The sequence below is a fragment of the Poromitra crassiceps genome, assembly GCF_964638095.1.
Source record: "Poromitra crassiceps genome assembly, chromosome: 2".
In the NCBI taxonomy this organism is placed as follows: domain Eukaryota; kingdom Metazoa; phylum Chordata; class Actinopteri; order Beryciformes; family Melamphaidae; genus Poromitra; species Poromitra crassiceps.
In genome coordinates, this window is record NC_139624.1 from 10,738,198 (window position 1) to 10,751,281 (window position 13,084).

The following is a 13,084-nucleotide window of genomic DNA, read 5'->3' on the forward strand; positions in this document are numbered from 1 at the left end:
TTTAAGAACTGTATGTTTTCAGCACGTTTCTCTGGAGGCAAACTGAGAAACTTCAGACAGACAGAACACAGAAAAGGTCAAAGCTTCCCCCTTAAGTAAACATGTCCGTTACCGTGGAAACGTTCCTGCAGTCTCTGAAGAGGAACTCCAGGCCGTGAGGATGGTTGGGCTCAACAGACTGACTGACATCTATCAGCCACACCTGAACACACACACAATGAGAACATTATCAACAACAGTATTGTGGTTGGTGAATGGAAGGGTTAAGACCAGTGGCGTAGTCTACCTTTTTTCAGAGGGTATACTGTGACTCTGACACAGGGGGGGGGGGGCGTGGTTTCGGCCAGAAGTGGGCGGAGATTCAACCCATTTTTTGTTGTTGTTCCTCCCCAAATTTACAGAATAGCTTCAGCTATCAGCTTCATCTTGCTTCTTCGGTCGCTATTCTGTCTCCTGAAAATTTGTTTGCCGACGGGGAGAAAGCCCCACGTGATAGCCACCCGTCAATCTATCTCTCTCTCTCTCTCTGCTCAACGCTGTAACCATGCTGTAACACCATTTTATTTTGAAATTCAGTTGACTTTGCCATTTCCCACGGATATTGTCGCGTTTTTCTTTCCTGGCTTGACAGAAAAAGTCTGCCTTCACGCGCCTAGTCGGCTTGAAAATAGAACTCACGTAAAAATCGGCGCAGCTCAGGCGAGGCGTGGCTACACGGAAGGTTCACATTGAGGCGCCCTGTGTACACAGCCTCATTGACTAAAAAGGACGCCTATTTAAAAGCGTGGGTAAAGGCAAGGCTTGGGTGCTGTGCTGTGTGTGAACGTAGGGTAACACACAGGGTGAATTTTATGAATGGAAATTGAAAACAATACGTATCATAGCGCATTTCCCAGTGCGCATACGCAAATCTGAGTCATTTCGCAGTGTGTATACTGCGTATACCTGCGTAGCACGTAGACAACACCACTGGTTAAGACTGCTTTATGCTCACCATGCCGTGAAGGGCGCGGGGGTGGAGCGAGGGCCGGACGCGTCAAATGACGTAAATGTGTTGGGCGCTACCTCCGTAGGTCGCCCACCGTGTACCTGAAGATTTTTCTCAATGCGCAACCTACGCACGGCTTCTCTCTAAACATGGCCGCTTTCAAGCCACTGAGCCCTGAACACTGAGCTGTGTTTTCACCACATTTCTTGACCCATGTGGTAGGCTAAACTTTGATTTGCAACTGTTTGTTTTTAGTCATTTCACCAAGTAAATGTGTTGTGTTGATAGCATGATTGAGAGAGATTAAAAGCAGCACAGTGTAGGCTATCAGGGCTGAGAACTGAAACGGCTTTCAGTAAAAACAAGTTTGGTGATTCATTCATGTGCTGATGCGCAGTCGTTTGAGAGTGAAAGCGCACTCAGTACTGCACATAATAGCGTTTCATTGCGACTTTTCACGGGCTGTTCTCACTATTACCATTGTACAATACATGCTGATCACTTCTGAGTATAAAACCATCTGCCCCAGCGCGAGGTCCGCACGGTGACTCGCGGAGCTCCACCCCACGGAGCTTGCTCGAGTATAATGAGCCCTTTAAGGAGACCATACATCTATCAAACTATATATAAGGAAGGAAGAAGCAAGGAAGGAAGTGAAGATGTAAGGAAGGAAAGACGGTGACAGACGCAAGTAACGATAGAATGAAGGGAGACGAGGGAGGAGAGAGGGAATAAAGGAGGATGCTCAAAAAATTAGAAATGACTGATGAATAGACAGACAGACGGACAGACGGACAGACGGACGGAAGGACAGACAGACAGACAGACAGACAGACCTACCTTGCTGTCATGCCACAGCATGTTGTATTCACTGAGATCAGCATGAACCAGATTACAATCCTGATACAACTGCTGCATCATCTAGAGGGGGAGAGAGAGAGAGAGAGATCAGCAGGAACCAGATTACAATCCTGGGAGGATCGCGCTACTCCCACCAGTTCCCTTCCGCCCCGAACAGGCGTGCCGACCGACCAGAGGAGGCGCTAGTGCAGCGACCAGGACACATACCCCTAATCCGGCTTCCCACCCGCAGACACAGTTAATGGTGCTTGTATGGACGTCAGACCAAACCGGAGGTAACACGGGGGCGCGACCCTGCGACCCCCCTTGTTGGTAAGCAGGGAATCTACCGCTACGCTACCCGGACGCCGCACTCATTAGATTCTATGAGTAATATAAAGTGTGCTTACAGCCAGTGTTGGACTTGAGCACTGATGACTCAGACTTGAGCATTCAGGTGTTCTGACTCACTTTTGTTCGTGTTTTTGTAAGAGGTCTTAATCATTTGGCATAAGATATTGACGGAGCACAGAGTTGTGGACCAAGGCAGCTCAGCAGGCAAAGTACTAAACAAAATTGAGAAGGGAGCTCCTTGAATTTTTACAAAAGTAGTATTTAATCCCGAAGTAATATATTCATGTACACAGCAGTGTTACAGACAGAATATATCTTCAAAGGGGTACACGGGCAAACAAAACGCTACGCGCGTTTCAACCACACTGGGTCTTCATCAGGCTGGAATAGCTGGGCGTCGGCCACCGCACCTGAGTATAAAAGACATACGTGGCACAGTTCAGAGGCAATGACGTGAGGTGGGCAGTACTATGACATCATACTGTAGGTAGGGCCATCATATAAAGCAACACACACTCACATAGAGTAACAACATAAATAAACACAACAAGGGTGTAAACACAAACAGAGGATATATACATTACTGCAGAGAAGGTTATGAGCAAGCAGTACAGATGGCCTATATAGGCTAAAGGGAAAAATGACATAGCCTATAAGCAAAGTCAATGCCGTCCTGTGGGAAAAAGGGGGGGGGGGGGGGGGGGGGAGGAGGGAGACAGAGTAACAGGGGAAGATATACTATAGGAAACAGGTTAGGTCAAGCTCCTCATTAAGTCCGTGAGGGCTGACAGTGTTGAGAGCGTAAATCCACCGCGCCTCACACTGTAGAAGGGATCTGTCTAGGTCACCGCCCCTCGGATGCGGTCTAACAGTGTCCAGTGCCCAGAAACGTAGGTCAGTGTCAGAGTGGTTGTATTGTAGGAAGTGTTCCACCATGGGAGCTTTCGTGTCACGGCGGCGGATGGCGCTCTTATGCTCCGTCACGCGTGTGCGTAAAGGCCGGGTTGTCTTACCGATGTACCAGAGCGGCATGGGGCACGCACAGGCGATAGCGTAAACTACCCCCTGTGAAGCGCAGGTGGTAAGGTGTTTGAGCTGTACAGTAACTCCGTTAGGGAACGAAAGAGATTTTATTTTGCTGGTTTGAGGGCAGCAGGCACAGTGTCCGCAAGGAAAGTGACCTACCGGGGGAGGCAAGGAGTCAATGGTGGGTTGGGTCGATGAGGGGGTGTGGAGTGTTTTGACCAGGCTGTCTCTGATGTTGTGGTTTCTGGTAAAGGCTATTCTGGGGGGGGTGGTAAATGTTTCATGCACTTGTAGTACTCTCCAATGTTTTAGCAGGCATCGTTTGATTTTGTTGGCGAGGGGTGAGTATTGGAGGGTAGCTGTAACTCTGGGGGGGCTGGGGTCCGGTGTTCTGGGCTGCAGAAGGATGTCCCTGTGGGAATGGAGAGCGCGTTTATATGCGTGGGAAATGGGTCTGCGCCCATATCCTCTCTCCTGAAACCGTAGTCTCATGTGGGTGGCTTCATGGACAAAGTCATTTCTGTCACTGCACAGTCTGCGCAGGCGCATGAATTGACCGGTGGGAAGGTTGTCTTTCAGGTGTGAGGGGTGATAGCTGGTGGCGTGGAGCAAAGTGTTTCTATCTGTGGGCTTACGGTAGATGGATGAGTGCAGTTTAGAGTTGTGTTTGTACACAGACACATCCAGGAAGTGGATCAAATCCGGGTGGTGGTCTAGCGTGAAACGGAGGTGGGGGTTCCAGGTGTTGAGCAGGGTGTGGAACTCTAACAGGGATGAGGAAGAGCCGTGCCAGATTATGAAAACGTCATCAATGTATCTCCGCCATAGCCTAATGGAGCTGATGAACGGGTTGACGCTGGGGTTCATCACAAAATCCCTCTCAAACGCACCCACGTACAAATTGGCTATGCTAGGTGCTGCCGCGCACCCCATAGCTACCCCCGAGGTCTGCAGATAGTACTCACCATTGAATAGGAAATAGTTATGATGTAGGCTAATTTCAGCCAGAGAGGCTATGAGTTCATTGGGGGGGGGTTGCAGATGTTCTGCCTGTCAATGTCTGTTTAATGATTTCAATAGCCGCCTGTTGTGGAATGTTGGTGTAGAGTGACTGGATGTCCATGGTGGCCAGTATAACAGATGACACATCTATATCACATTCATTAATAATGCGGAGGAAGTCAGAGGAGTCGCGGGTGTAGGCTGGTAGTCTCTGCACGAAAGGCTGTATATGCTGGTCTACAAACTTGGAGAGGGGTTCAAGGAGGGACTCATTCCCAGAGCAAATCGGACGCCCGGGTGGGGGGGAGATGTTTTTGTGGATTTTTGGAAGGAGATACAATGCTGGGGTCCTGTGGTGTTTGCGCAGCAGGAATCTATGGTCCCGCTTGCTGATTTGGCCAGCCTGCAGTGCACCGTCAACCAGTGTTTTAATAATAACACGGGTGCGGGGCCCGGGGTCGCTGCTGCAGTGTTTGTATGTGGTGGGATCTGAGAGTTGGCGCATAGCTTCCGCATTGTAGTCTGACATGTTCTGTAGTACAACCGCTCCACCTTTGTCTGCAGGTCGGATCACAATAGAATTGTCCCGTTGTAGTTCTAGGAGTGCCTCTCTTTCCCTGCGGGATAAATTCTGCCTGACAGGGGGGATGCTCCGTTCGATAACAGCGATGTCCTGGTGGACCAGTTTGCTGTATGTTTCAATCGCTGAATCTATATTGCCCGGTGGTGTAAAGGAGGAGGGGGGAGCGAGGGCTGGGGGGGTACTGTCAGTGCTCGTGTTGTGTCTGAAGTATAGCCTGAGTCTGAGTTTGCGTATAAATTTATGCACATTGATTCTAGTGTTGAAAGGTTGATACTTCGCAGTAGGCACAAATGACAGACCTTTGGAGAGCAGATCTAGGTGGGGCTGGGAGAGGGACTTACTAGACAGGTTGATTACTGGTATGAGTTGAGCATCCTGGTTTGGTAGCGGGTCTGGAAGTGGGGCGGTGCGTCTGGGTGGGGGGGGGGGGGCATGTTGGAGCCACGTTTGAGCCGGCCTTTGTATGTTGAACGGCCTTGGCCTAAAAAAGAAACTGATGCAGAGGAGGATGATGTGGAGGCAGGCCCGGCTCCCTCTGAATCCTCTCCGCTGGAGCAGGTGTAATCCGGGGACGAGTCTCGGAAGGTGACTCTCCTGGGTCTGCGAGTGGTGGGATTCAGCCATTGATATACGTGGTTCCTCTGGTAGTCGTTGATGTCACGTAGGAACTTCTTGTATTTGTAGGCTTTGGTGTCTTCCTTGAGCTTATCAATCGCCTGCTGGATGATGGTGGTCTGGGTGTTGAAATCCTCTGTTGTTGCCTTATCTTTCACAGAATTGCGGTGTGTTGCTATTTCTATTTTGAGTTGGGTGACCTCGGTGTTAGAGGTTTGGATGAGCAATATCATCAAGTCCAGTGAACACTTATTCAGAATGGCGCACCATTTATTAGAAAAGTCAGTGTTGTCCTGGAAAGCCGTCGGTGCCTTCTGCATGCGCAATCCGCGAGGGATTCGTTTGGCGCGGCAGTATTCTGACAAGGTGCCCGAGTGTAGATCAAGCCGAGCTACACGTTTCTCGAGCTTCAGGATAGAGTCCCAATCCTGAGAAACGGGCGACGCGGGCCGGGTCTGGAACAGGGATGGGCCCGTCGCCAGGAGAGCAGCAATATCGTCAGGGGTGTAACTCAATACGTTGTCCCAGTCGGGTACGGGAGGAAGGCTCATGTCCACTGACAGTTAGCCAAACTGTACAAAATGAGGGAGCACAGAGTTGTGGACCAAGGCAGCTCAGCAGGCAAAGTACTAAACAAAATTGAGAAGGGAGCTCCTTGAATTTTTACAAAAGTAGTATTTAATCCCGAAGTAATATATTCGTGTACACAGCAGTGTTACAGACAGAATATATCTTCAAAGGGGTACACGGGCAAACAAAACGCTACGCGCGTTTCAACCACACTGGGTCTTCATCAGGCTGGAATAGCTGGGCGTCGGCCACCGCACCTGAGTATAAAAGACATACGTGGCACAGTTCAGAGGCAATGACGTGAGGTGGGCAGTACTATGACATCATACTGTAGGTAGGGCCATCATATAAAGCAACACACACTCACATAGAGTAACAACATAAATAAACACAACAAGGGTGTAAACACAAACAGAGGATATATACATTACTGCAGAGAAGGTTATGAGCAAGCAGTACAGATGGCCTATATAGGCTAAAGGGAAAAATGACATAGCCTATAAGCAAAGTCAATGCCGTCCTGTGGGAAAAAGGGGGGGGGGGGGGGGGGGAGGAGGGAGACAGAGTAACAGGGGAAGATATACTATAGGAAACAGGTTAGGTCAAGCTCCTCATTAAGTCCGTGAGGGCTGACAGTGTTGAGAGCGTAAATCCACCGCGCCTCACACTGTAGAAGGGATCTGTCTAGGTCACCGCCCCTCGGATGCGGTCTAACAGTGTCCAGTGCCCAGAAACGTAGGTCAGTGTCAGAGTGGTTGTATTGTAGGAAGTGTTCCACCATGGGAGCTTTCGTGTCACGGCGGCGGATGGCGCTCTTATGCTCCGTCACGCGTGTGCGTACACGAATATTGTGTACACGAATATATTACTTCGGGATTAAATACTACTTTTGTAAAAATTCAAGGAGCTCCCTTCTCAATTTTGCATAAGATATTGACACCATTACATTCTTCAATGTGGACAAAGGGCAGGCAGATGTGTTCACCTGCATGTGGATTCACGCTCATGTTGAGTCACTCTGGACTCGGGTAATAAATGGGGACTCATATCAACTCAGACTCTTGTTTGGTGCCTCGTACTTGGACTCGAACACTGGGGGACTTGAGACTCTACTTGGACTTGAGATATAGTCACTTGAAGTACGCAGCGCAGCGCCTCTACGGGATGTTTCCAAAAATGCATCAGTGTCGACTCTTGCCTTCAAGCCTCTTTGGCTGACACGATAGCCTGAACATGAGGGCTAGTGTGGGGCGGCTGTGGCTCAGGAGGTAGAGCGTGTCGTCCACCAACCGGAAGGGTCGGTGGTTCGATCCCCGGCTCCTCCAGTCCGCATGTCGAAGTGCCCTTGGGCAAGACACTGAACCCCAAATTGCTCTTGATGGCTGTGCCAGCACCCTGCGTGGCAGCTTGCCGCCCTCGGTGTGTGAATGGGTGAATGACGGCACATTGTAAAGTGCTTTGGATAAAAGTGCTATATAAATGCAGGCCATTTACCATTTAGTGTAGCGAACTTGAAACTACCCAACCTAAAAAGCAAAGTTGGGAGAAGTACATGGGGGGGTTGGGGGCATGGAACAAAATCCCTAATGAAATTAAATCTGCTAATTGTCTGAATAGTTTTAAAAACCTTGTAAAAAGCTTCATGTTGAGTAAGCTACAGTAATACAGCAGAGTCCTGCGCGGGTCTGATTTTCAAGACCCGGTTCCGCCCGGCCCCGCGACGTGCAGTACCGACCCCGCTCCGCGAACCCGCTCATATGATCAGTCAGTACCGCAACCCACCCCACCTCGCCCGGCAGACATGAGACCCGCGCCCCGCTCCGCTTCCGCATATATACATTTCTTTGAAGTGAACATAACCAAAGTAACTGCGATCGTTTCACAATTAACACAGGAAGCGAATAGCGGTCTTTTCTGGCCGAGTCACTGACGAGAGCCAACAACGGTGGTCGGTGCAGTCGGACTGGGCAGGCATTGCATAACGTTATTTACAATTAAGCACATTGACGGTGTTTTGTCACTGGTGCCAGTACCAGCAGACCAGCCAGGGCCAGGCAGCAGCTAAAGGAAACATGCTAGCCTTGCTGGCGCTAGCTGTCATGCAATGCAACAAGCTAGCTAGCATAGGTCTAGGTCTAAGATACTGAACGAAATGTACTAACGCTACTGAACTGAAGTCAGTCAGTGACCTACCTGTCTCTTGTGCTGCCCTGAGTGACGACCTGACCACTGACCCCCCCCTCCAATAAACAAGCCAATACTGCCACTTAGCCGCCAGGATTTGCAACTGCAGTATTTTCTCTGAGTCTGACTGATTGTGACAAAGACGTCAGGTCGTCAGACTCAGACAAAACATAAAGTTACACACTGACTGAATTATTATCGTTATATAAAAAGTAAATAAAAATACATATATTATACAACACCCGCGACCCGGGCCGCATGTTGTTTATTCTACCCAGATCCGAGCCCGCAAATAAAATGAAGACAAAATAACACCCGCCCCCGCATTTTTTTGCGGGTACCCGGCGGGGCCCCGCGGAACCCCGACCCGATGCAGGACTCTGTAATACAGTGCTAAACCTTTCTTTGACTGGCTTTTCAACTTGTGTTGGTTTGTATCTCTTTCTTTTTATTCTTGATTGTTCTATTTTGATGGTTGTTGTTTCAGGACGACAATGGAAATAAGTTTCATGACTTTTTTGTGATATCCGGATTAATTATTTTGTACTGTATGCTTGTTGGTGGACTGTATTTTTTGATTTGTCAAATAAATTCATTCATCATTAAATACCCATCTCGCTTGGAGGTCTGTCTTAAAGCCACATTCTCCAACAACTGCCATCAAGAATGTTGCCAGTTGTTGGAGAATGTTTGATTGGTGTGCGATGGGCTTTAGTCTCGCTTGCCAGACTATCTCCCTGAACCAGGAGAGTCTGGCTGGTCATACCTCCACTCTGGGCTAGCGGGGGGGAAAAGGCTCCGTTATCTTTACAACCATCCACCAAAAGTAACAAGCAGGCCTGCTTTATTCCACGATCCAAATTAGGGGATGTCGACGGTTAACCGTTAAACCGTCGAGAACATCTTTGATCGGTTAAGCATGTCGGTCAAACGGTTAATTTGCATATTACATTTGCATATTAAACGTGTTGCCAATGTGCTGATTTCCCCCCCTCCTTCGTGGGAAGCAATGTTAACGTAAGTAGTTCCAACATGGCACAAGGGTCCTGCCAGTAACAAGAGAATCCTGTCTCACTTCTCACTCTCTTTCTCACTGTCCGCCCCGCCCCCTGTGATGTGCTCTGTGATAACCCTCACGCGGAGGGTTATCACAGGCTCTCTCTCAAAGGAGAGAGAAAGCTCTGTGACCATTTCACACCCAGCAAAACAATCAGCTCATTAAAAACCCTGAGGCCATGTCTACATTAGCCCGTATTTGATGGCTCGGCACTTCGTTTGCACCTATTGTCCACACTACCTCTATTGTTCTGAGCATCAAGCCGTTTGATGAAACGTAGGCTTTCATCTCCGGCTATCTGACCCGTCTTCATCTTCGTCACCAAAATCCGCAGTGGAGTTGGAGTGGACACGGGGAAAACACAGACGCTTGGAATTCCCCATTGTAGGCTATATATAGGATATAGATATTTTCATATTCTGAAATAGAAGTGTTGTCAGGATTATATGGGCTGCCCCCTGAAATGATGGAGATTCAACCTTTCAACTGAATTTTAAATAGGCTACTGGTAATCATATACTGTAGCTAAATATGGCTGGCAGCTAAATAAAAAAGGTAGGTTTTTTTAGCCTTATTTAGCCTATTTTATCTTCAAGAGAGATACAGTAGCCATCCTGTTAACGAGATGTCCGTTATTTCAAAATGCCGTCATGTCTGCATCAAGCCTGACATTGCAGAAACACACACAATTTGATTTAAAAATGAAAATTTGTTTGTTCTGATTTTATTCTAAATATTCCAACACTTTATTTTAACTTCTGTTGACATATTAACAGTATATTCCTCTGAGAAAGGATTGTCGGCAAGTGGTCATATACTCATCTCCATGCGCTTGGCACGCAGTGCGCATCTCGCCTTTCATCTACTGGTTATATAAGCGTGGTTGACACAGCCGAATTGAATGGCCACAATCCGGAAATTAGGCTAGGCTACTAAATAAATTGATTAAGAATTGAAGGATAGCAGAGGAATTATTGATGTATGTTCATATTACGCAGCATGGGTTTTGATTGCTGGTTTGCGTCCCAGGCGGGAATCGAATCCAGGACCTCCTGGCTGTGAGGCGACAACCAAAGACAACCAACCTGGATATGGAGTCGTCAGGCAGCTCCACGCGGGTTCACACATCTCCATCTATTAAATAAGCGATGTTGTGTGGGTGATGTGGAGGCTTATGCGCAGGTTGGCTGCACATGCACAGTGCGCCTCTCGTCACCTCACTTCACAACATGGGAAAAATATTTGCTTTTATGGAAGAAAAAGGTAACCTGTATAGCCTACGATAGCACTTGGTGTTTGAGACCACATGGTCTATGAGAGCCTAATGAGACCACATGTGATCATAACCTACTTAACATATAAGTAGACTCTTTAAGTGGCAAATCAACTGACATCCTCTCCTTAATAACGGCAATAAGAATAATTTATGCTGTATGCACGGGCATGGCGGATGGGCGTCTGGGCACACCTGAATCCAAATGTCTTCATATTGCACAACGCACGGCCCGACGTTTGTAATTGGTTGTACAAGATCATCTGTGAATGATCAATCTCGAGATTATGGAAATTTAAATGAATTAAATCCATCAAGAATTGGAGAGGAATTTGAAACACGCGGATCTTCGCTGCCAGTCTATATGGCATGCGCTAGTCGGCAATAAATATGGTTATTTTTTGGTTTATTTTCAAAGAGTGTTGTTTATTCTAACTTATTTCATCTGATAATATGTATAGGCCTAAAACTGTAGGAAATTAATTGTGCTTATAGGTGTTGCCCCATGCCCTTATATGCACGTGAGTCTAATTTATTATAGAGTTAATATAATGTAGGCTATAACTACGGTAGTCTACTTTACTTTTCAATAAAAAAATATATAGCCAATACGTTATTTAGGGTAGCTGTGTGGACAAAGAGAAGGATTAGTGTAGATAGAACGATTCAATTAACATTCTGCACGTTTTCTGGAATATGGCCTAGTGAAGACTTGACCTGAGTGTTTAGAGACAGATAGCTCCTCGTTTTTCAAACTAGAAGGAAGAAAAAGCCGGTAGTTTGTGGTAGGTGTGTAACGGTACACAGAAGTCACGGTTCGGTACGTACCTCAGTTTCGGGGTCACGGTTCGGTACGAGTTCAGTACAACGGGGAAAAAGGCAAAAAATCCCAAATGCATAAGGCTAGGTTTCTTTTCATTTATTTTGAACAGACAGTACTAGTGCTCCACCTAGTGTCATAAATTGGTACAGCCTGGCCCTGTAGTGTATTAAAGCAGTAAACACTAACAATGAACATACACTCTCTTGCATGAGGTGATATTTTGATGTAGGGCTGCCGGCTGGAGGGGGAATGAGAGGTCACAATCAGCTGCAAAACTGAAAAGCATCTCGTTATAAGACTACAAAAATGAATAGAATAAAAAAATAAAGCTTATGCAATACTAGGGGTGGGAATCACCAGATGCCCACGATACAATACTAAAACGATACTTGAGTCACGATATGATAGTATTGCGATTAGGGCTGTGAATCTTCACTGGCCTCACGATTCGATTACGATTCAGAGGGCTACGATTCGATTATGATTATCGATGCATCTCGATGCATCTTAAATCGATGCATCACTTTTTTCCCCAATACATGATTTATTTTTTCTCACTTTCTTTTTGCATTGAATTATGATCCATAATTAAAATAAACAACTGCATGTACTTCCATTATATTTTATTTGATTATAATTTTTTTTTCTTTTTTCTAATAATCGATTTTTGACATTTGTGAATCGATGCAGAATCGTGCACGTCCGCATCGCGATGCATCTTATAATCGATTATTTTTGACACCCCTAATTGCGATATCGCCGATATTGCGATATATTGAATATTGCAATATTTCGATATATTGTCTAACTCCTTTTCCTACCTTTTCCTTGACCTCACCGGAAGTAAAACATGTAGTGTGTTTTTTTGTTTTGTTTTTGCCCCACATGTAGGCTATATTATTAAGCTTCTCTGGACTCAATACGCCACTGCAGGCGTGGACTGCAACATCGGGCAGATGCCCGGTGGCCTGACATGGCATGGCGTGCAAAAAAAAAAAAAAAAAAAAAAAAAAAATCGATACTTGGCGTCCAAATATCGATACAATATCGTCAGGCAAAATATCGCGATACTATGGTGTATCGATTTTTTCCCCCACCCCTATGCAATAGGTGCAATAGTGTGCAGTTCATACAGAGGTCACGTTAGTAGAACAGGGTTTTTCATTTCCCACTCACTGGTGATGAGGTGGGCGGTCACCATGAGGTAGCTTTCAGTAGCACGGGAGCTCCATCCATCGGTTGTTAGTTGGTTCTTGTTCTTTAATGGCGTTCAAACAGCGTTCAGGTGCTTTACCGCCACCTTCTGGATTGGATGGAGTGTGTATGACGTATTCTTCATATCCACCTTATTTCTAGCTGCCATGATGCCTGATGGGTGCTTCTTCCGCTTCTGGTGTAATTTTTACACTGTTTTAACTTGACAAAAAAAAGGTCTATGAGGATTTTACAGCAGAGCCATTCTGCTCTACAGCCGTGTCGTTCGGGTGCTGGGATAACGTAATGCATTGTGGGTAGTCGGCTACTGTGGCTAATGCTAACGGCTAGCGTAATAGCTCCTTTACATGGCAGTAAAACGCCACTGAATGACCAAATTTATTTAACTTTTAACCATTTCGAGTAACACTGTTTCGATACGGACCCCCAGGCCCAGAGTTGTTTAGTTGTTTATAACGTGACTATATTTATAACTTTTTTAACGTACTCCAGTTTCCGGTTTATAATTCGGGTCTGCAGCCAGAGTATAACAAAGGAAATGGCAAGCTGCAACA

General features: G+C 46.7%; 1 protein-coding gene across 1 annotated transcript in view; it reads right to left on the reverse strand.

The window, feature by feature from the left end:
* Nucleotides 1-13,084, reverse strand: part of riok3 (RIO kinase 3 (yeast)) — a 55,586-nt gene that overhangs the window by 13,362 nt on the left and 29,140 nt on the right. The window contains exons 10-11 of the mRNA XM_083650881.1: nucleotides 1,829-1,909; nucleotides 113-202 (exon numbers count right to left, since the gene is read on the reverse strand). Coding sequence (XP_083507007.1) covers nucleotides 113-202; nucleotides 1,829-1,909 — 171 coding nt within the window. The remainder of the gene's footprint in view (nucleotides 1-112; nucleotides 203-1,828; nucleotides 1,910-13,084) is intronic.